Genomic DNA, 25,311 nt, shown 5'->3' on the forward strand with positions numbered 1-25,311 from the left:
ACGTAACCCGTAACCAAACAATCCCCCCATTAACCTTACACTACGGGCAATTTAGCATGGCCAATCCACCTAACCCCGCACATCTTTGGACTGTGGGAGGAAACCGGAGCACCCGGAGGAAACCCACGCACACACGGGGAGGACGTGCAGACTCCACACAGACAGTGACCCAGCCGGGAATCGAACCTGGGACCCTGGAGCTGTGAAGCATTGATGCTAACCACCATGCTACCGTGAGGCCCCCTTCTTACTATTATATACTGATGAATATATTATGGCAATGATCCCCTAGTTCTGGACTCCCCCCCACCATCGGAATATTCTTTCTGAATCTACCCTGTCTAATCCTGAAAAAATTTTATAAGTTACTATGAGATCCCCTCTCACTCTTCTAAATTCCAATGAATATAATCCTAACCAACTCTCCTCATATAACAGTCCAGCCACCCCAGGAATCAGCCTGGTAAACCTTCACTGCACCCCTTCTTGGCTAGATCATCCTTCCTCGGATAAGGACACCACAACTGCACACAATACTCCTCACCAATGCCCTATACAATTGCAGTAAAACATCTCAATTCCGGGCATGCACGGTGGCACAGTGGTTAGCACTGCTGCCTCACGGCTCCGAAGTCCCTGGTTCGATCCCGGCCCTGGGTCGCTGTCCATGTGGAATTGGCACATTCTCCCGTGTTTGCGTGGGTTTCGCCCTCACAACCCAAAGATGTGCGGGGTGGGTGGATTGACTGCGCTAAATTGCTCCTTCATTGGAAAAAAAGAATTGGCTCCTCTAAATTTATTTCTTAAAAAAAAATCTCAATTCCTATACTCAAATGCTCTCGCGATGAAGGCCAAGATACCATTTGCCTTTTTTACTGCCTGCTGTACCTGCACACTTACTTTCAGCGACTGATGCACGAGGACATCAAGGTCTCGCTGAGTATCCACCTCTTTCAATTTACACACATTCAAATAATAATCTGCCCCCTTATTTTTGGTACCGAAGCGGGTAACCTGACATTTATCCACATTATACTGTATCTGCCGTGCATATGCCCAATCACTCAGCCTGTCCAAATCCTACTGAAGCATCTCTGCATCCTCCTCACAGCTCACCCTCCCACCCAACTTTATCAGCTGCAAATTTGGAGATCCTACATTTTGTTCCCTCGTCCAAATCATTATAATGTGAACAGTTGGGGTCCCAGCACAGATCCCTGTGGTACCTCACCAGTCACTGCCTGCCACTCAGAAAAAGACCCATTTATTCCAACCTTTTGCTTCCTGCTAACCAGCTTTCTACTCATCTCAAGACTTTACCCGTAATCCTATTTGCTTTAACTTGACATATTATTCTGCCTAGTGAGGCCTTGTTGAAAGCCTTCTGAAAATCTAAATAAATCACATCCACCGGCTCTCCCTGGTCAACTCTTCTAGTTACATCTTCAGAGAATTCTAGTAGATTTGTCCAGCATAATTTCCCTTTCGTAAATCCCTTTTGTACCCTCGTGATCTCTCTGACGGCTGAGAAACAGCGACGCAAACCACGCGACTCAGAATTACAAATCATGTTTATTCAGAAACAAGGATGCCAGATACAGGATTAAAGCAGATTTCATTACAAGACATTAACAGAAGTGTGGTTGCACAGAACCTGAATATTGCTGAAAAGAGCTGGATTTTGCTGAAAATTCTTGTCTTGAACTCATCAGAGCGAACACAAGAAAACCAAATTTCAAACAATCACAATTTACGCTACAGCAAGCTGATTAGTTGGCAAGTCACCTCTGATTGGCTGTGATTTTGTACGAGGCAAAAGCAACTGGGAACTATAGGCTGCCCAAACCTCTGGATCATTCCTGGATAATGACCTTGCGTCTAACTGTAAGTCACTACTAGCAAGTATAAATGAGCCTCGTTACAAACGCAATTGATTATATTAAATTGTTAGTGCAGCAACTAGCACAATCAGGATTGTTTAAGAAATGCTGCCCAATCGCGGAATCACACCGAGCAGTAACATTTTTCTTTGGGTTTTGGAAAGACCGGCTGGTTGAGTGCGGTGTCATATCTAGGGTGGAGACATCATATTATGAAATTTCAGACAAAACTCCTTAAAGTTGGATAAGCTACTGGTCGCACCACCATACAGACACCCACCATACAGACACCCACCATACAGACACCCACCATACATACACACCCTTCATACACACACCCATCATACACACACCCACCATACACACACACCCATCATACACACACACCCACCATACACACACACCCATCATACACACACACCCATCATACACACACACCCACAATACACACACACCCACCATACATACACACCCACCATACACACACACCCATCATACACACATACCCATCATACACACACATCCATCATACACACACACCCACCATACACACACACCCATCATACACACACACCCATCATACACACACACCCATCATACACACACACCCATCATACACACACCCATCATACACACACACCCATCATACACACACACCCATCATACACACACACCCACCATACACACACAACCATCATACACACACACCCATCATACACACACACCCACCATACACACACCCACCATACACACACACCCACCATACATACACACCCACCATACACACACACCCACCATACACACACACCCACCATACATACACACCCACCATACACACACACCCACCATACACACACACCCATCATACACACACACCCACAATACACACACACCCACCATACATACACACCCACAATACACACACACCCATCATACACACATACCCATCATACACACACACCCATCATACACACACACCCACCATACACACACCCACCATACACACACACCCATCATACACACACACCCACAACACACACACCCACCATACATACACACCCACCATACACACACACCCATCATACACACATACCCATCATACACACACACCCATCATACACACACACCCACCATACACACACACCCATCATACACACACACCCATCATACACACACACCCATCATACACACACACCCATCATACACACACACCCACCATACACACACACCCATCATACACACACACCCATCATACACACACACCCACCATACACACACCCACCATACACACACACCCACCATACATACACACCCACCATACACACACACCCACCATACACACACACCCACCATACATACACACCCATCATACACACACACCGTCCCATCATACACACACCCACCATACACACACACCCACCATACACACACACCCATCATACACACACACCCATCATACACACACACCGTCCCATGATACACACACACCCACCATATACACAACCATCATACACACACACCCACTATACACACACACCCACCATACACACACCCACCATATACACACACCCACCATACACACACACCCATCATACACACACACACCCATCATACACACACACCCATCATACACACACACACCCATCATGCACACACACACCCATCATGCACACACACCGTCCCATCATACACACACACCCACCATATACACAACCATCATACACACACACCTACCATACACACATACCCACCATACACACATACCCACCATACATACACACCCATCATACACACACACCCATCATACACACCCACCCACCATACACACACACCCATCATACACACACACCGTCCCATCATACACACACCCACCATACACACACACCCACCATACACACACACCCATCATACACACACACCCATCATTCACACACACCGTCCCATCATACACACACACTCACCATATACACAACCATCATACACACACACCCACCATACACACACACCCACCATACACACACCCACCATATACACACACCCACCATACACACACACCCATCATACACACACACACCCATCATACACACACACACATCATACACACACCCACCATACACACACACCCACCATACACACACACCCACCATACACACACACCCACCATACACACACACCCATCATACACACACCCACCATATACACACACCCACCATACACACACACTCATCATACACACACACACCCATCATACACACACACACATCATACACACACACCCACCATACACACACACCCACCATACATACACACCCACCATACATACACACCCACCATACACACACACCCACCATACACACACACCCACCATACACACACACCCACCATACACACACACCCACCATACATACACACCCACCATATACACACACCCACCATACACACACACCCACCATAAACACACCCCCTTACGCACACTCACCATACACACACACCCATCATACACACACACCCATCATACACACACACCCACCATACACACACACCCACCATACACACACACCCACCATACATACACACCCACCATACACACACACCCATCATACACACACCCACCATACACACACACCCACCATACACACACACCCACCATACACACACACCCACCATACACACACACCCACCATACACACACACCCACCATACACACACACCCACCATACACACACACCCACCATACACACACACCCATCATACACACACACCCACCATACACACACACCCACCATACACACACCCACCATACACACACACCCACCATACACACACACCCACCATACATACACACCCACCATACACACACCCACTATACACACACACCCACCATACACACACACCCACCATACACACACACCCACCATACACACACACCATCATACACACACCCACCATACACACACACACCATACACACACACCCATCATACACACACCCACCATGCACATACACCCACCATACACACACACCCATCATACACACACCCACCATACACATACACCCACCATACACACACACCCACCATACACACACCCACCACACACACACACACACCATACACACACACCCACCATACACACACCCACCATACACACACACCCACCATACACACACACCCACCATACATACACACCCACCATACACACACACCCATCATACACACACACCCACCATACACACACACCCACCATACACACACACCCACCATACACACACCCATCATACACACACCCACCATACACACACCCATCATACACACACCCATCATACACACACCCACCATACACACACACACCCATCATACACACACACCCACCATACACACACCCACCATACACACACACACCATACACACACCCATCATACACACACACACACCCATCATACACACACACCCACCATACACACACCCACCATACACACATCCACCATACACACACCCATCATACACACACCCACCATACACACACACCCATCATACACACACACACCCACCATACACACACACACCCATCATACACACACACCCACCATACACACACACCCATCATACACATACACACACACCATACACACACCCACCATACACACACCCACCAAAGTTTCATTGCCAATGAACCTGAAGGGAACATTTTAAAATTGATTCTCTTTCCACTCACTAAGACATTTAGGAAGCCATCACTATGCTGCTTTCTCACAGATGGCGGAATGTAGCGCGTCACATGGAAAATCATGCCACTCCCCCTGGTAGAATGCAGAGGTCACCACACAGTCCTCTTCAATAAGTGTATCAGCATTGGGCTGGCTTGTGTGCCAAAACCTGAATGAGGATAAGGAATAGAATATAATAAATTTCCATTCTAAACTGTTGTAACCTCTGTAACAGTCCAAAAGGGATTCAGCACACGGCCCTGAATGTTTCTGTGTCTTTGTCATTTTGTGCACTGACCCCAGTATAAGGAGCCTTCTCGGGCCCCCCCGTCCCCCTACTCAAGGACCTCTTCTGACTGCCAAATGGGCCGATATTTGGTCAAAAACTTCAAATGGGAGCAGGAGCCGGTTGGTCCGGCTGTGATGAGGCCTATTTATTGGCACAGAATGAAAGGGCTCTCTGTCTTCGCATGGACGATCCTGAAGGGCAGCCTCAGAGCGAGATTCCTCGCAGGGAGAAGCAAACACAGTCAGCACCATCGCACTGATTATTATTGCAATGGCGGTCGCATTCTGATCAATGTCCAAATGTCTCCAAGCCTCTCAGTGTGTGAGTGAATGAGTGTGTGTGTGAATGAGTGTGAGTGAATGATTGTGTGTGTGTGAATGGGAGTGTGAGTGACTGAGTGTGTGAGTGAATGAGTGTGTGTGTGTGTCTATGAGTGTGTGAGTGAATGAGTGTGAGTGAATGATTGTGTGTGTGAATGAGTGTGTGAGTGAATGAGTGTGAGTTAATGAATGTGTGTGAGTGAATGACTGTGTGAGTGAATGAGTGTGTGTGTGTGAATGGGTGTGTGAATGAGTGTGTGAGTGAATGAGTGTGTGAGTGAATGAGTGTGAGTGAATGATTGTGTGTGTGAATGAGTGTGTGAGTGAATGAGTGTGTGTGAGTGAATGAGAGTGTGAGTGAATGACTGTGTGAGTGAATGACTGTGTGAGTGAATGAGTGTGAGTGAATCATTGTGTGTGTGAATGAGTGTGTGAGTGAATGAGTGTGTGTGAGTGAATGAGTGTGTGAGTGAATGAGTGTGTGAGTGAATGAGTGTGTGAGTGAATGAGTGTGAGTGAATGATTGTGTGTGTGAATGAGTGTGTGTGCAAATGAGTGTGTGAGTGAATGAGTGTGAGTGAATGATTGTGTGTGTGAATGAGTGTGTGTGCAAATGAGTGTGTGTGAATGAGTGTGTGAGTGAATGAGTGTGTGAGTGAATCAGTGTGTGAGTGAATGAGTGTGTGTGTGTGAATGGGTGTGTGTGTGTGAATGGGTGTGTGAGTGAATGAGTGTGTGAGCATGTGAGTGAATGAGTTTGAGTGAATGATTGTGTGTGTGAATGAGCGTGTGAGTGTGTGTGAGTGAATGAGTGTGTGAGTGAATGAGTGTGTGAGGGAATGAGTGTGTGTGTGTGAATGGGAGTGTGAGTGACTGAGTGTGTGAGTGAATGAGTGTGTGAGTGTGTGAGTGATTGAGTGTGTGAGTGTGGGTGAATGAGTGTGTGAATGAGTGTGTGAGTGAATAAGTGCGTGAGTGAAAGAGTGTATGTGTGTATGAGTGAATGAGAGTGTGTGAATGAGTGTGTGTGTGATTGAATGAGTGTGTAAGCGAATGAGTGTGTAAGTGATGAGTGTGTGAGTGTGTGAGTGAATGTGTGTTTGAGTGTGTGAGTAAATGACTGTGTGTGAATGAGTGTGTGAGTGAATGAGTGTGTGAATGAGTTTGTGCTTAAATGGGTGTGTGAGTGAATTACTGTGTGTGTGTGAGTGCATGAGTGTGTGAGTGAATGAATGTGTGTGAGTGAATGAGTGTGTGAGTGTGTGATTGAATAAGTGTGTGAGTAAATAACTGTGCGTGAATGACTGTGTGAGTGAATGGGTGTGTGTGTGTGAGCGTGTGAGTGAATAAGTGAGTGTGTGAGTGAATGTGAGTGAATGAGTGTGTGAGTGAATGAGTGTGAGTGTGTGAGTGAATGAGTCTGTGAGTGAATGAGTATGAGTATGTGAGTGAATGAATGTGTGAGTAAATAACTACGTGAATATGTGCGTGATTGAATGAGTGTGTGAGTGAATGAGTGTGTGAGTGCGTGATTAAATGACTGTGTGTGAGTGAATGAGTGTGTGAATGAATGTGTGTGTGAGTGAATGAGTGTGTGTGAATGAGTGTGTGTGTGAGTGAGTGTTTGTGATTGAATGACTGAGTGAATGAGTGTGTGAGTGAATGAGTGTGAGTGAATGAGTGGGTGCGTGTGATTGAATGATTGTGTGTGAATGAGTGTGTGAGTGACTGAGTGTGTGTGTGAATGAGTGTGTGAATGAATGAGTGTGAGTGAATGAGTGGGTGCGTGTGATTGAATGATTGTGTGTGAATGAGTGTGTGAGTGACTGAGTGTGTGTGTGAATGAGTGTGTGAGTGCTTATGTAAATGAGTGTGTGTGAATGAGTGTGCGATTGAATGAGTGTGTGAGTGAATGAGTGAGTGAATGAGTGTGTGTGTGAGTGAATGAGTGCATGAATGAGTGATGTGTGTGAATGGGTGTGTGAGTAAATGAGTGTGTGAGTGAATTAGTGTGTGTGAGTGAGTGAATGGGTGTGTGAGTGAATGGGTGTGTGTGCGAATGAGTGTGTGAGTGAACGAGCATGTGAGTGAATGAGTGTGAGTGTGTGAGTGAATGAGTGTGAGTGTGTGAGTGAATGAGTGTGTGAGTGAGTGAATGGGTGTGTGAGTGAATGAGTGTGAGTGTGTGAGTGAATGAGTGTGTAAGTGAGTGAATGGGTGTGTGTGTGAATGAGTGTGTGAGTGAATGAGTGTGTGTGAGTGAATGGGTGTGTGAGTGAATGAGTGTGTGAGTGAATGAGTGTGTGTGTGTGAATGAGTGTGTGTGTGAGTGAATGAGTGTGTGAGTGAATGAGTGTGTGAGTGAATGAGTGTGTGTGTGAGTGAATGGGTGTGTGAGTGAGTGAATGGGTGTGTGAGTGAATGAATGGGTGTGTGAGTGAATGAGTGTGTGTGTAAATGAGTGTGTGTGTAAATGAGTGTGTGCCTGAATGAGTGTGTGAGTGAGTGGCTGAATGTGTAGCTCTGTAAGAGGGTGAGGTAAGTGGGTAGGATATTTTGTCGGTAAGGTGGATTGGTGAGAGTTAGTCAGGTCAGGTCCAGAGGGGTTGGCTGTTTGGGGTCAAGCCAATCCTGGGCAACAGGGGAGGGTCAGGGGGTCAAGGTAGAATTTGAGGGTCTGGGTCAGCCTGGTATAGTTGAGAGATCAGGGACACAGTCGAGGGGGACGAGTGGGAGTCAGGGTGTCAGTTGGTTTAGCACAGTTGACTGGACGGCTGGTTTGTGATGCGGATCGAGGCCAACAGTGTGGGTTCAATTCCCCTATCGGCTGAAGTTAGTCATAAAGGCCCCGCCTTCTCAACCATGCCTGAGGTGTGGTGACCCTCTGGTTAAATCACCGCTAGCTCTCCCCCTCAAAGGGAATAGCAGCCTATGGTCACCTGGGACTACGGCAACATTACCTTTACTCTGGCTAGTTCACCAGGAGTTAGACTTGGATTACTCTGGCTAACCTTTCCGAGTTAACTATCCAGCTAAGAATGTCCCTTTCTGCACTCTTACTCCCAGTTGGGGACTTTATCGGAGGGTCCCAGGGAGCAGGGGAATTGCCCTGCGGAAGTTCAAATTTCCCAGACAATTTCCATGGAGACAGTGCTTCGGGATCTCCAAGGGGTCTGGCGAGGTGCTTCCAGTCTCCAACCATTCCGGGGTGGGAGTCAAACTTCTTAATCGCCAATTAACCAGAGTCCTGCTGAAAGGCAGGCTTGACACTACAGCCATGACGTTCGTTCACGTGTGGAAACAATGGGAAACTTGAGCAAGGAACCTCAAACCGTCAGCCCCAGCTTAAATGTTTCTTAAATTCATTTACGGGATGTGGGCGTCGCTGGTTGGGCCAGCATTTATTGCCCATCCCTGGCTGCCCTTGAGGAGGTGGTGGTGAACTACCTTCTTGAACAGCTGCAGTCCTTCAGGTGTAGGTACACCTACTGTGCTGTTAGGGAGGGAGTTCCAGAATGTTGACCCAGCGACAGTGAAGGAACGGCCGATAGATTTCTAAGTCAGGGTGGTGAGTGACTTGGAGGGGAACCTCCAGGTGGTGGGGTTCCCAGGTATCTGCTGCTGTTGTCCTTCTTGTCCTTCATGGGATTGGAAGGTGTTGTCTAAGGACAGTGCAGAGTCTGAGATGAACTGACCCAGGATTCTAATTGCGGTCAAGGTATTAGGAAATGTTCGGGCCTTCCACATCTTGTACAAAATGTGAAGTCTGGTCTACCTCCCAAATGGGCAGCGTAAATGTAAAGTGTTAATTTGATTGGGCTTGCCTGCATTAAGCTAGTTGCTGGAGAAATTGTCAACCTTCATCACACTTTCTGCGTAAGTTAATTGAGAGTCATAGAGTTTCAGAGATATTAATGGAGAAGGGGGTTCATGCTGAACATGAAGACATGTGGGTATGAAGAAAGCTGAGGGTAGAATACGGTAGGTTAATTTTTTTGCCTGGGTTTAATGTGATGGCCGATGCATTCTGTTAAATGTGCCCCCCTCCCAAGGCAGTGAAAATGAAAATAACTTTACTGTGCGACCAATAACTCACTTGACATTTGAAGCATAATCTGTGCCATCGACCCAGTGCCATTTGCGTTCCTCTCCAATGTCATTCAGTCCAATCCAATGATCATCACGTATATTCCATTTTATGTACATCTAACAGGTAAATAACAGCGTATATCTACGATAATTAATTTCCGAATGGTCACCATTGCAGCAAACGCTTTTTAGTCCAGCAACTATAACTCCACTTATCATTCACACGCAAGTATATTCCGAATTCAAAATTCGGTTTTCCATTTAAATTAGACACAATGCAGAGAATGTAACCTCGTTCCCAGAGTTTGAGTACCTTGAGAGTACATTCTGACCACCCCCGCACAAATCCAGCGATTGGGGGGCGGCCCAGTGGTTAGCACTGCTGCCTCACAGCGCCAGGCACCAGGTTCATTTCTGGCCTTGGGTGACTGTCGGTGTGGAGCCTGCACATCCTCCCCGTGTCTGCGTGGGTTTCCTCCGGGTGCTCCGGTTTCCTCCCACAGTCCAAAGATGTGCAGGTTAGGTGGATTGACCGTGATAAATTGCTCCTTAGTGTCCAAAAGGTTAGGTAGGGTTACAGGGATAGGGCGGGGCTGTGGGCCCTGGTAGGGTGCTCGATCAGAGGGTCGGTGTAGATTGAATGGGCCGAATGCCCCCTTCTGCACTGGAGGGATTCTATGATTGTCAATCTCTACGCCCACTGTGAAGCCACCTTACTCCTGAACCTTAGGAACTCTCTGAAAGTGAAGGATCCTGGTTCCATTGTTTTTGCTGCAATATGGCCTTGACCTGTACCTCGCTTATACATCGGATATAATTTTCCTTTCCTTGTCACAGAGCGCTGGTTGAGGCGGGAAAACCGCATACAGCTCGCCAGATTCACAACCGGCATACCTCGCCACATTGTGCGGCACTCAGCGCAACGGTAAAATAGTGCCCCGATCTCGGAACTCCGAACCCCAACGTACACGAGACCCAAGGCAGACAAGGGGGATCGCCCTCCACCACGGAGCTCCTCAGAGGGCTCTCTTATTGCACAGCCCCCCTGGCACTACCCCGTGGCATTGGCCCCCTGGAGGGTACAGTGCTGGGGGGCAGTGCCAGGGTGCCAGGGCAGTGCCAGGGTGCCAGGGCAGTGTCAGGGTGCCAGGGCAGTGTCAGGGTACCAGGGCAGTGTCAGGGTACCAGGGCAGTGGCAGGATGCCAGGGCAGTGTCAGGGTACCAGGGCAGTGTCAGGGTAGCAGGGCAGTGGCAGGATGCCAGGGCAGTGGCAGGATACCAGGGCAGTGGCAGGGTACCAGGGCAGTGGCAGGGTACCAGGGCAGTGGCAGGGTACCAGGGCAGTGTCAGGGTGCCAGGGCAGTGTCAGGGTGCCAGGGCAGTGTCCGGGTGCCAGGGCAGTGTCAGGGTGCCAGGGCAGTGTCAGGGTGCCAGGGCAGTGTCAGGGTACCAGGGCAGTGTCAGGGTGCCAGGGCAGTCAGGGTACCAGGGCAGTGTCAGGGTGCCAGGGCAGTGTCAGGGTACCAGGGCAGTGTCAGGGTGCCAGGGCAGTGTCAGGGTGCCAGGGCAGTGTCAGGGTGCCAGGGCAGTGTCAGGGTGCCAGGGCAGTGTCAGGGTGCCAGGGCAGTGTCAGGGTGCCAGGGCAGTGTCAGGGTGCCAGGGCAGCATCAGGGTGCCAGGGCAGTGTCAGGGTGCCAGGGCAGTGTCAGGGTACCAGGGCAGTGTCAGGGTGCCAGGGCAGTGTCAGGGTACCAGGGCAGTGTCAGGGTACCAGGGCAGTGTCAGGGTGCCAGGGCAGTGGCAGGGTGCCAGGGCAGTGTCAGGGTGCCAGGGCAGTCAGGGTACCAGGGCAGTGGCAGGGTACCAGGGCAGTGGCAGGGTACCAGGGCAGTGTCAGGGTACCAGGGCAGTGTCAGAGTGCCAGGGCAGTGTCAGGGTACCAGGGCAGTGCCAGGGTACCAGGGCAGTGTCAGGGTGCCAGGGCAGTGTCAGGGTACCAGGGCAGTGTCAGGGTACCAGGGCAGTGTCAGGGTGCCAGGGAGAAGTGCAGGGAGCCAGGGTGCCAGATAAGTGCCGGTGGGGTCAGTGAGCAGTCCCAGGGTGCTGCAGAAGTGCCCGGGTACCTCTTGTGTATGTCCCGCTGCCCACCCCCTATCCCCGGGGGCTCTGAGCCACCAATGGATTCCGTTTGCCTGGTCCACGTTTCGCAAAAGCAGTTGTAAACCTGATGGGAGTGTCTAATGTCGGGAGGAGGGGGGAGGTGCGATTCGTCAGGAAGGCCGTTCAATGATATGTTATAAATAAGGTTACTGATCTTTCTGGGCGGGAACCTCACCGGGTCATGTCTTCTGACTGGCCGCGAGATTTCACGCTCACGTCGCCATTTGCGCTCTCAGGCGAACGCGGGCGTTAGGTTGCTGCCACGTTTCACTCGTTTAACCAACTCCATTTTTAGTAAGTTTCTCCACTGATTTTCTTTCAACCTTTGCTGGGGTGAATGTGACCATTGGGGAGAGGCACATCAGGCAGCTGGTGCATGTTTCAGTGAAGCCGTTATTGGCTGGATTCTCTCCATTGAAACGGTGAGCGCCCCATTGACGCGTCATCGTCAGAATGAAAGGTCCCGGGAATTCTAGCCCCTCCTCCGGAGTCACGGCCCAACCATTGGCTGGAAATGAGACTGACCTTTGAGAGCCTTGTGAACATAATCGCCAGATGGTTCGTACCTGCTCTTCAGAACTGTTAATGACAACAAGATTGGCGTCCATTAATTGACAGAATTTCTCAGATTCGTGCCAAGTTGCTTTATGTGAGACAAAGTAGTAAAGCTTTTCCTTGAAGGGGGTCCACTGCATGGGGCATTGCAGAGTATCTGTAAAGTTATTCAAATAAATGTTATGAGACGACAGCTCACACGTCTCCTTATTTCCCGGGTCTCTCGCGCACCAGGCCTGGTTTACAGGTGCGGCCTACAGCTTTAAGAATCCTCCAGCTGTTGGCTGTCACATTGGTTAAAGGGACCACATCTAGAACATAGAACATAGAACATAGAACAGTACAGCACAGAACAGGCCCTTCGGCCCTCGATGTTGTGCTGAGCAATGATCACCCTACTCAAACCCACGTATCCACCCTATACCCGTAACCCAACAACCCCCACCCCCGTAACCTTACTTTTTTAGGACACTAAGGGCAATTTATCATGGCCAATCCACCTAACCCACACATCTTTGGACTGTGGGAGGAAACCGGAGCACCCGGAGGAAACCCATGCACACACGGGGAGGACGTGCAGACTCCGCACAGACAGTGACCCAGCCGGGAATCGAACCTGGGACCCTGGAGCTGTGAAGCATTTATTCAATAGTGACCACCTCTGTAATATACCACACCCGAAGAAGGTGGCGCACACCGTCACGAGATGGCACTGCCCAGGTGTTGGCACCGGCTGGCAGGGGAGTTCTCGTGACCGAGTCCGAAGATTTTGGGCTCAGCTCCCACTCCAGAGACTTGTTGGTAGAATCGAGATTGCAGCCTAAGTGCGGGAAATACTAGCTGCTGATTCGGGATGAGGCAGGAGGGTGTTAGAGAGCCAGGGATACTACTCTGAAGGAGGGTACAGCTGTTCCCCTCTACTCCCAGGCCAATATCTATCCAACAGCACAAATAAGACAGACTCACTACAGGGTACTCACATTGGCCAGGATTCTCCATTGCCGACGTCAATACCGTAATCGGCGATCGGGCAGAGAATCGACTCTTACACCGAAATAAGGGCCAGCGCCAGTTTGACACCAGTCAGCCATGATCTGCCCTCTCCGAATGGCATCATCGGGTTGCACGTCGCGCGCCGTTGCAACAGCGTTGGCACGGCATTGGCAAGCTTGCCCCGGTGGGCCGAGTTGCCGACAGCGCGGGCTGCGGGTGATCTCAGGGGTCGGGAACCCGGAGTGGCGGCTGCGGACTATGTCTAGCGCCGCCACACTCAGCCGGGGTCCGTGCCGCTGGCCGGGGGCGGGGGGGGGGGGGCTTCTGCAAAGACTGAGGGGACTGATGGAGGGGCGGCGGATGCCGGGTACGGCGCAACCTCTGCAGGTCATCAGCTGTTGCGTGCGCAGCCCGGGATCTGGCCATTCTCCAGCCGGTTTCGGCACGGCAGCCGGGAGTTTCACCCGACGCCGGTGTTAACCCCTCATCGGGCGCGGAATCGGTGGGGGCTTCACTCAGGTTTTCTGGTCCTAAAAGCCCAACATGCTCCGCTGGTATCTCTGGAACGGAGAACCCAGCCCGTTGTTCTTTGTGCTTTCTGACTGCGGCTAATTTGATTGCTGCATTTTTAAAAGTTGTAACACTGACGGCACTTCTAAAAGTGCTTCATTCTGCGAAGATTGTCAGAGGTGTGGTGTAAATACTAATCTTTGAGCTGGATTCTCCTGTCCCCCAGCCGTGCGTTTCTCGTCAGCGCTGATCGCTGGCGCCGCTATTTTCTTCCCGCTGCTCGTCAATGGGGTTTCTCATTGAAGCTCTCCTACACGGGCGGGAAACCTGGGTGATGGAACCATCAATTCACCAGACACGTGTTTCCGATATGAATCTAGGCTTTAATCGACTTACTTCAGAGCCGGCCTGTTACCCGTTGATGAACTCTTAGTGAACTCAGGCTGACTCTGGGCAAGGGTATTTATACAGCAGCACTAGGGGGAGGAGTCGTGGGCGGAGCCATGGGTGGAGCCCAGTACAGGTTCCTGAGTACTCCCAGAGCTACTCCCCCTAGTGGTTGGATAGCGCTACTGCGCTTACAAAGACAGTGTGAATTATCATATCATATATATTACATTCACCGCACTGGGGGCGGGGGTGTGCTACCAGCGGGAAAGAGAATCCTGACGGCCAGAGAATGCCAGCCTTTGTGTCTCTCCGATTGCTAAGACCTGTTACAGGTGGAATGGAACTGAAAGGGGCTGTGTTGGATAATGGTGTTTATATCTCTGAGGAAACACACTTGCTAAAGGTGACACACAACTTAAACTGAACCAACAGCTGATTCCCCCTTGAAGCCGAGAAGGTTAAAGGAAGGTTTGGTAAATTGTTCTGATAGGGTAGATTAGGAGACACTATGTCCTGTAGCAGGAGGGTCAGTAGCCCGGGGACACACAGCTAAAGAGACTCGGCAAAGGAATCCGAAAGAGATGATAATTTTCTGTGAGATGTTGGGTTTATTTGTTGTTCAGTAGCATCGATCCGCCTGGTCCATCCTATGTGAACAATTGGTGATTAAACATCTCTCTGATGATTATTACACTTACTCTGCACCAGCCATGGAACGCCAGCCGGCTTTTCAAAGAGCAATCTTATTAACTTCTCAGGAATTCCTGCTACTGAAAGAGCAAAGAACACTTTAGACCACGTTGCACTGTTTGTAGAAAGACATCACTTTTGCTTTTGAATCGTGAGAGAATTTCACCGGAGAAATCCAGAATATACATATATATATCATAGATTATCATAGAATATACAGTGCAGAAGGAGGCCATTCGGCCCATCGAGTCTGCACCGGCTCTTGGAAAGAGCACCCTACCCAAGGTCAGCACCTCCACCCTATCCCCATAACCCAGTAACCCCACCCAACACTAAGGGCAATTTTGGACACTGAGGGCAATTTATCACGGCCAATCCACCTAACCTGCACATCTTTGGACTGTGAGAGGAAACTGGAGCACCCGGAGGAAACCCACGCACACACGGGGAGGATGTGCAGACTCCGCACAGACAGTGACCCAAGCTGGAATCGAACCTGGGACCCTGGAGCTGTGAAGAAATTGTGCTATCCACAATGCTACCATGCTGCATGGGATCCCAGTGGTTGGTGACTTCTCAACGCAGGACATCACAGAATCCGCACGATGCAGAAGGAGGCCATTCGGCCCATCGGGTCTGCATGACCCCCTTATTGACTGACCTCGTTAACACTACACCCTGTATGTTTCAACCAATGCCAATGCTTATGTAGTTACATTGTATATCTTGTGTTGCCCTATTATGTATTTTCTTGTATTTTCTTGAATTTTGTTTAATTCCCTTTTCTTCCCATGTACTGAATGATCTGTTGAGCTGTTTGCAGAAAAATACTTTTCACTGTACCTTGGTACATATGACAATAAACAAATCCAATCCAATCCATTGAGGGGGAAAGCCGGGGAAAACTCACGCACACATGGGGAGAACATGCAAACTCCACACAGACAGTCACCCGAGGCTGGAATTGAACCAGGGTCCCTATGAGGCAGCAGTGCTAACCACTGTGCCACCCAATTGATTGAAGATGAACACCAACATCCTGAAGGGACAGGTTCGGAATTCTTCAGACTCCACAGCCAGGAATACCGGCGGAAACAAATTCGAGATCAGCTTTCAAAAGGGACTGGGTTAAAGTCCAACAGGTTTGCTCCAAACACGAGCTTTCGGAGCGCTGCTCCTTCCTCCCGAGGCATCTCCACATCAAAAGGGACTTGGTTAGGCATTTCAAAAAGAAAATGAGGCGAGGCACAAGGAAAAGACAAAGGGAAGGGAGACAGCTCTCTCACAGATAAACACACATGAGGGGCTGAATGGCCTCCAATTATTTTAATTACACAGTAAAAGAACGGGTGTTTATTATCTTGTCTGAAATTGCCCCAGTGTATTCATAGCACAGAGGAAAGAAATTGCAGGTTAGGAGAAAAGGGAAAGGGGGGGTGGGACTAATGCCTTACGGAGAGCTGATATGGACACAATGCGCTGAAGGGCTTCCATTTATACTGTAAGCATTCGATAAATCTATATGTCTCAGACAGAATGTGCCCTTCAGTAGATATAGAATGGGCAGAACCTTACAGTGACAGGTAGCCAGTTGGGGCCACTTTGAAGGATTGGTAGAGGAGGGAGGGGTGGTGGTGGGAAGGTGCAGCGAGAGAAGATGGAGGTTATTTGCTGAAATGTTCACACCAGGTACAAATGTATTCAGTATCTAGAGCTGGCGGTGAACAGCTGTACGGTGTTATCAATCCACTCAGAGACTCACAATTCTGACCGTTTCCAGTGTGAAAATGCAAAGTTAATGATGGTTATTAAACTTACTCTCTTTGAGCTGTGAAACCTCAGACCTCATCTCAGCCAGGACGCTGTTTATCTTCTCTGGCATTTCTGTAACTGAAAGAACAGCGACCCTTTAGACCCCGTGGCACAGTTTATCCCCAAGAAATGATCAGCCTTGCTCCAGAGTTATTTGGAAAATTAATTGACGGAGCTTAACACGCAAAGGAAAAGCTCCATACTTTTCAGAACCATCTCTTTTAAACACTAAGTACTCGCAAAGTTGTAACATTGGAAAGGCAGCGGTTAATTTCCACGTAGCACAATAATTATTTGTCAGCTTGATTGAGAAAAATATTTTTACTTTTTTGAAATTTAGAGTACCCAATTCTTTTTTTCGAATTAAGGGGCAATTTAGCGTGGCCAATCCACCTACCCTGGGTTGTGGGGGTGAGACCCACGCAAACACGGGGAGAATATGCAAACTCTACACAAACAGTGACCCAGGGCCAGGATCGAACCCACGTCCTCGGCGCCGTGAGGCAGCGGTGTTACCATTACGCCACCCCCCCGCGCCATCCCAGGAAAAGGAAATTGACCAGAACACTGGGAAAAACCTCCCTGCTCTTCATCAAAACAATGCGATGGGCTCTTTCACATCCACTCAAAGAGGTAGGTGGGACCTCTGAGAGACAGCACTTGTGACAGTGCAACATTCCCCCAGTACTGCATCGCACTGTCAGGCCTCGGAGCCCCAGCCCTGGAATGTGAACTGACCCCGAAACTTTGTGATTCAGAGGCAAGAGTCTGAACAACTTGGCCATCGCTGGCAATATTTATACAAAGGGTACAAAATGTTCCACACAAGCACATTACCCTTCACAAAATCAGAATAGGAAAACTAATCATTTTCTGCCTTTGCTGAGCCTGAAGACTATTCCGCAGACGTGACCATCTTAACCTGGTTGTGCTAATTGTTTGCTGGAATTAGCTTATAGCAGGGGTGGGCAAACTTTTCCGTGCAAGGGCCACATTCAGAAATTCACAATTTTAAAGGGCCGCATAGTATATTAAGTAAAATAATTAATATTTAAAATAGCCAAAATAAAAAGTTTTTAAAGAAAAAAAGCAATTAATTTTTATTAATTAATATTTTAAAGTAGAAACTTTACATGAAATACATTTATTTGAAAAACAAAGTAACTCAGTTTAAAGAAAAAAAAGCAATTAATTTTTATTAATTAATATTTTAAAGTAGAAACTTTACATGAAACACATTTATTTGAAAAACAAAGTAACTCAGTTTAAAGAAAAAAAAGCAATTAATTTTTATCAATTAATATTTTAAAGTAGAAACTTCACATGAAACACATGTTGTGTCGAACAATGATCACCCTACTCAAGTCAACGTATCCACCCTATACCAGTAACCCATTAACCTTAAAAAAAAATTTTAAATTAAAAAAAAATTTTTTTTGACTTGATCTTGGTGGGCCGCATAAAGACCTTTGGCGGGCTGCATGTGGCCCGCGGGCCGTATTTTGCCCACCCCTGGCTTATAGTTACTTTAAATCGGATGTTGCTGGGGAAATGGGATGCCTCAGAGTTCAGGTAAACTTAGGTCGCTGAGGACCAAGGGATAGTTGCAAAATTGTGTCAATAGTCATCAGTATACTTTGGTGTAATGATGTATTATAGTCCTTCTTGTCGTGTGTTTGTCTCTCCTTCAAATTAATAAATATTCATTATTAAATGTTCACACAACGTCTGGACTATTGATCACTGGGTTGTACACCATTCCTCATATTATACCAGAAAACCACATTCACCATGATGAACCAGTGTTCCACAATACCCTTCTGGGTTTTTGGATACCTTCACATTTAACATCAGCGTGGTTCATTACAAAACAAAGTGAAAATGTCCCGTCATTGCCCTTTTTCAATTAAACAAAGGCTTGGAGACAACTTACTGTCTTTTGAATTTAGACAACAGTTTGGGGAATAACTGTTCCTCGGTGCATTCTATGTGGAAACTCATTGACTACTTGAATCCACTTGCCAACATTCAACATCCTGTCTCCATTGCAACATACACTGTTGCTTCTTTTGAAATTTGGCATTCTTGCATTTGTCCTTTGATAACTTGTCTCCTTTTTTCAGCAATACTGAAGTTAGATATTTCTTTCTCAAGAGAGTGGTTAGAATGCGGAACTCGCTGCCACAGGGAACAGTTGCGGTGAAAGGCACCGATACATTCACAGGCAAGCTAGGCAATAATTGGGAAGAAACGGATAGAAGGATAGGAAATGAAAATCGCTTATAGTCACGAGTAGGCTTCAATGAAGTCACTGCGAAAAGCCCCTATGTTGATAGGGTGAGATGAAAAGGAGATTTGCATGGAACGTAAGTATTGTTACGACACCCTGGGCTAATACGTGGTCAATTCCAACCCTACAGGCCCCGGAGTCCCAACACCAGTGAGTTAACCAATAATGTGTCGATAGTACCTGAGATCTTTAACTCTTGACTGCTCCGATGTCTTACTCCCACCGGATTTGTAAGTGAAACACAACAGCTGATTATTTATCACATAAACTGAGATAAGACATGAAATACTCATAATAGAATAATGGTCAGCTAATCTACTACTCCCCCCCCTCCATCTTGCTGCCCTCTTCCCAAACGCACACACGACATACACACACAGAGGAAGGGAAAGTGGTAAAATGATCGGGATTAAAATGGGAAAAAGAGAGATGTGTGTCCTTGTTTCTGATATTAAAGTCATTGGAGCGGCTATCTTTTCCGGACGGGGAGAGTTCTAAACCGCCAGTTAGATCGCTAATGAAGATCTTCTGGCAGTTGCATTCAGTCAGAACTCCCAGGCTGTGGGATTTCATCTGAGGTGCTATCTTCACTTTTATTAACCTGGTCCTTCACTCAAAAAACAACCCAGGGTGTGTTTCATTCCTATTTGTGTCCAACTCCAGCAGAATGACTAACAGCTTGTCTGAGGTAAGAATAGAGTTCCTCACACGAGAGCTTAAAGGGATATTGTAAACAATTGGCCCAGCCGACAGCTGGTCCTGGACTGGATCTTCCTGCAGTTGAATCCGGCTGTGCAGGGGGAAAGTTCTTTACTTTGGATCTTTAGACAGGGACCATTGGTTAAAGAAAGAGATTAGGGCTTTGACCTTCCAACTCCTGATCAAACCAGAACTGAAAGCAAGATGAAAACCCTCCTTGCCTTGCAGAACATTACAGAATGGTTGGCTCCAATCAGCATCAAATATCAACTAAGACTGGGAAAGTTTAAAACGGCTCAATGGCTGCTGGCCAAGTCCATCAAGATGTGTCATCACTGATGTGAGACCAAACCACACATCTGGTGGAGGTTTTCATTAAATTAAATGTGAAGTCCATCTTAAAGGCATAGGTCCCATTAATTGCCCGGGTACAAGCATTGAATTAGTAGGATAACAGAAATGAAAGGGAAAACAAGGGATAGACAGGGATTAACAGGAGGATCCTTACAGTATGCACTGAGCTGTTGGGTTGAAGAGCCTGTTTTTCTGTGCTCAACACTTCGGAAGCTGTGGAAGTCCTGGTTGAACCCCATATTCTTGTTAACAGTTCAAGAAAGTTCACTGTCGTTATCAAAGGTAAATTGGGGATGGGCAACAAGCTTTCCTTGCTAGGCTCCTGCATAAGCATTTAGGATTGAATACATTGCTCGGGGAAGGATAAAAAAACTGTTGCACTGTGGGGCATGATGTTACACAACGGGAGGGTTGATGTAATTTTAGCTTCAAATGCAAAACAATTTCTGACCAAAAGCAGAAATTTTACTTCAGAACCTTTTACCCAAAGAGGACCATCTTCCTTTGTAGTATGTAAGGGTCCTTCTTGTTTAATCCTTTCATTCCTCTTTCTTTTATTTTGCCTCGCTTATTTTGGTCTCTGAATGATTAATGGATATGTTCTCCAAGGAAAGCAGCCTGTGGCCTTAATTCAAGCAGAAGATTCTAGAAGTTTAAGGAGAGAGCACTTTCTGGTTTTAACTAGAGCTTCAGACTTTCAGGTACCAGAGAGAGAGCTAGGGTCGGGACTCAGTTTGATTAATTGGCCGGTGGCCAATGAATTGGCCCAAAAGGCTGTGCTCCGCCCGGTAACAGTTGGCGATCGGATCTTATCCCACTGGTAGGCTTTTCAGAGTCCTGAGGTTTCAGTTTTGATTCTGGCAGAACGGAGAAAATGATCCAGCTAACTCTCTCCACAACTCTGCTGCGAGTGTTATCTCTTTCTCTCCAGGAAAGTTCTGAGTAAACCATTACTAACCAAAAAGAAAGTTCTGAGTAAACCATTACAAACCATTGCTAAACCACAGAGAACCTGAATGAATGGAACTACAGAGAAGACCATTACAGGCTGAAAACCAAAGAATTTAATCTGCAAGCTTGCTGCGAATAAAAGTGTGGTCAAACCATCATTCGAAACAAAGACTTTTTTTTCCCCTTTCAATTACGATTTCACCCCTTTCCACCCCTCTGTGTTTGTCTGTCTTGTATCTGCATGTAGCAGATCGTGGCAAGTTAAAGTGGGAGTTGCGTATTCGTTAATAACTAACCAACTGTATCTGCTGTGTATTTTATGACAGTCCTTGTTATAAATAAACAGAAATCATGTTTAAACTGACAAACCTGGTGACTGTAATTATTGGGCAGCCAATGGACATAGACTTTGGTTATTTTTAAAAGAATTATTGGTTAATTCTCTTGTGTTGGCACCCTGGGGCAGGTGGGACTGGAATTGACCGTATACCAGCCCCAGGGTGTCATAACATGGATCATAGAAGTCTCTGAATTGGAAACACATAAACGTGTCAGCTCGGGGTTTCACACTCACCATTATTCTTCATCTGGGAAAGTTTCATCTCAACTTCAGCGTTCGACATCTTCATTTCTGTGAACAGCTGCAAAACTGAAATAGAAACAAATGTTTTGACTCTCACATATCAGTGTAGAATTAATTTGCCTCCACTGTTCCTCCTGGAGAAAGGCCATGGGCGGGATTCTCTGACATCCCGCTGGGTCGGAGAATCCCCTGGAGGCGGCGTGAATCATGCCCCGCCGCTCCGACGCTGGCTGCCGTATTCTCCGGCGCCGGTGTTCATGCGGGGCGGGATTTACGATGCGCTGGTCGGGGGCTGTTGGCAGCGCCACCCCCCCCCCCCCGGCAATTCTCCAGGCCCTGATGGGCCAAGCGGCCGTCGCTTCCTGGCCAGTCCCGCCGGCATGAAATTGACATGGTCCATCCCAGCGGGACCTGGCTTGTAGGCCGGCTTGGTGAGTCCTCGGGGTGGGGGATCCGGCCCCGGGGGGGGGGGGGGGGGGGGGGGGAGGGGGGGGCCTGGCCCGTGATCGGGGCCCACCGATCTGCGGGCGGGCCTGTGCTGTGGGGGCACTATTTCCTTCTGCACCGGCCTCCGTCGGGCTCCGCCATGGCCGGTGCGGAGAAGAACCCCCCTGTGCCTGTGCAGTCAACACACCAACCGGTCTGCGCATGCGCGGAATCAAGCTGACGGTCCTGCGCATGGACCAATTCGTGGCGGCCCTTCGGTGCTGGTTGATGCGGCGCCAACCCCTCCAGCGGCAGCCTAGCCCCAGGAAGTGCGGAGGATTCTGCACCTTCCGGTCAGCCCAACGCCGGATTGGTTCACGCTGTTCTTGGCGCCGCCGTCGGGCCATCCGGTCAGTTGCAGGGAGAAAATGTTGAAGCCGCCATTTGTGTTCTGAACCCAAAATAAATCTCCCTTCTCCCTTCTCCCCACCCATCTGAACTGTCCCATTTCCTAAACGTCCACCAGAGCAGAATGGATAGGAAATCAGTTCTTGGGCTGGATACGAAGGATTTGGTTTAATGAATGTTATCCATAAGAACTAGGAGCAGGAGTCGGACATCTAACCACTCGAGCCTGCTCCGCCATTCAATAAGATCATGGCTGATCATTTTGTGGACTCAGCTCCACTTACCTGCCTGCTCACCGTAACCTTTTATCCCTTTACTGTTCAAAAATCCATCTACTTTTGCCTTAAAAACATTCAGTGAGGTAGCCTCAACTACTTCACTGGGCTGGGAATTCCACAGAATGACCACCTTTTGGGTGAAGAAGTTCCTCCTCAACTCAGTCCTAAATCTGCTTCCCCTTGTTTTGAGCCTATGTCCCCTAGTTCTAGTTTCACCTGCCAATTGACACAACCTCCCTGCTTCTATCTTATGTATTCCATTCATGATTTTATATGTTTCTGTAAGATCACCCCCGCATTCTTCTAAATTCCAATGAGTACAGTCCCAGTCTACTCAGCCTCACCTCATAAGCCAATCCTCTAAACTCTGGAACCAACCTAGTGAATCTCCTCTGCACCCCCTCCAGTGCCAGTACATCCTTTCTCAAGTAAGGAGACCAAAACTGAACACAGTACTCCAGGTGTGGCCTCACCAGCACCCTGCACAGCTGCAACATAACCTCCCTGCTTTTAAACTCCACCCCTCTAGCAAGGAAGGACAAAGTTCCATTTGCCTTCTTAATTACTTGCTGCATCTGCAAACCAACTTTTTGCGATTCATGCACAAAGACACCCAGATCCCTCTGCACAGCAGTATGCTGCAATTTTTTACCATTTAAATAATAGTCCATTTCGCTGTTATTCCTACCAAAATGAATGGCCTCACATTTATCAATGTTGTACTCCATTTGCCAGACCCTAGCCCACTCACATAAACTATCTATACCCCTCTGCAGACTTTGTGTCCTCTGCACACTTTGCTCTACCACTCATATTAGTGTAATCTGCGAGGTTTGACACATTACACTTGGTACCCAACCCCAGATTACCTACGTAAATTGTTAACAATTGTGGACCCAACATCGATGCCTGAAGCACACCACGACAACCAAAACAACACCCGCATTGGGAATGGTATGGAAGCCGTTACCCAGGGATCAGAATTTGATCCCCTTTTACCCCTGGCTTTGTGGGTTGGTGATGGACAGAAATCAGAATCCCACAATGACTCAAACATTGGGATTTTGCAAAGAGTGAAGAAGAATGTGGAAGAGCTCAGGAAGATACAGACAGAGTTAGTGAATTGGGCAGACTGGGGGCAGATACAGTTTCGTGTGGAGATGTGTGAGATGAGAGAAGATTGAGAGAAGCCAAGACATTAATTACACTGTTTCTCTCACTTGTGTTGTGGGAGCTTGTTTGAATCGATATGTTCAGGACAGTGTTTCCGCGCAAATGTGGAAATTAGAGCTGATTGAGTGAGCCAGCTTCACTTTATAAAGGATTGGTCACGTCTCACAAAACAAATTGAAATTTTTGAGGGAGAAACTAAATAGGCGGATGGGGTAATTCTCATTAAATACTCCCATCACACCCTATTAAACACCCCCATCAAACACCCCCATCAAACACCCCCGTCAAACACCCCCGTCAAACACCCCCGTCAAACACCCCCATCAAACACCCCCATCAAACACCCCCATCAAACACCCCCATCAAACACCCCCATCAAACACACCCATCAAACACTCCCATCAAACACCCCCATCAAACACCCCCAACAAACACCCCCATCAAACACCTCCATCAAACACCCCATCAGACACCCCCATCAAACACTCCCATCAAACACTCCCATCAAACACCCCCATCAAACACCCCCATCAAACACCCCCATCAAACACCCCCATCAAACACCCCCATCAAACACCCCCATCAAACACCCCCATCAAACACCTCCATCAAACACCCCCATCAAACACCTCCATCAAACACCCCCATCAAACACCCCCATCAAACACCCCCAACAAACACCCCCAACAAACACCCCCAACAAACACCCCCATCAAACACACCCATCAAACACCCCCATCAAACACCCCCATCAA

At 48.0% G+C, this 25,311-nt stretch overlaps 1 protein-coding gene across 1 annotated transcript in view; it reads right to left on the reverse strand.

Moving 5' to 3' along the window:
- Window positions 1–1,553: 1,553 nt before the first annotated feature.
- The window catches only part of LOC119957237 (hepatic lectin-like), a 33,402-nt gene continuing 9,644 nt past the window's right edge, over window positions 1,554–25,311 (reverse strand). The window contains exons 3-9 of the mRNA XM_038785080.1: window positions 22,263–22,337; window positions 17,401–17,472; window positions 15,591–15,662; window positions 13,011–13,156; window positions 10,291–10,400; window positions 5,594–5,754; window positions 1,554–2,071 (exon numbers count right to left, since the gene is read on the reverse strand). Of these exons, the coding sequence (XP_038641008.1) occupies window positions 5,616–5,754; window positions 10,291–10,400; window positions 13,011–13,156; window positions 15,591–15,662; window positions 17,401–17,472; window positions 22,263–22,337 (614 nt within the window). The 3' untranslated portion in view covers window positions 1,554–2,071; window positions 5,594–5,615. The remainder of the gene's footprint in view (window positions 2,072–5,593; window positions 5,755–10,290; window positions 10,401–13,010; window positions 13,157–15,590; window positions 15,663–17,400; window positions 17,473–22,262; window positions 22,338–25,311) is intronic.

The sequence above is a fragment of the Scyliorhinus canicula genome, chromosome 25, assembly GCF_902713615.1.
Source record: "Scyliorhinus canicula chromosome 25, sScyCan1.1, whole genome shotgun sequence".
Lineage (NCBI taxonomy): Eukaryota > Metazoa > Chordata > Chondrichthyes > Carcharhiniformes > Scyliorhinidae > Scyliorhinus > Scyliorhinus canicula.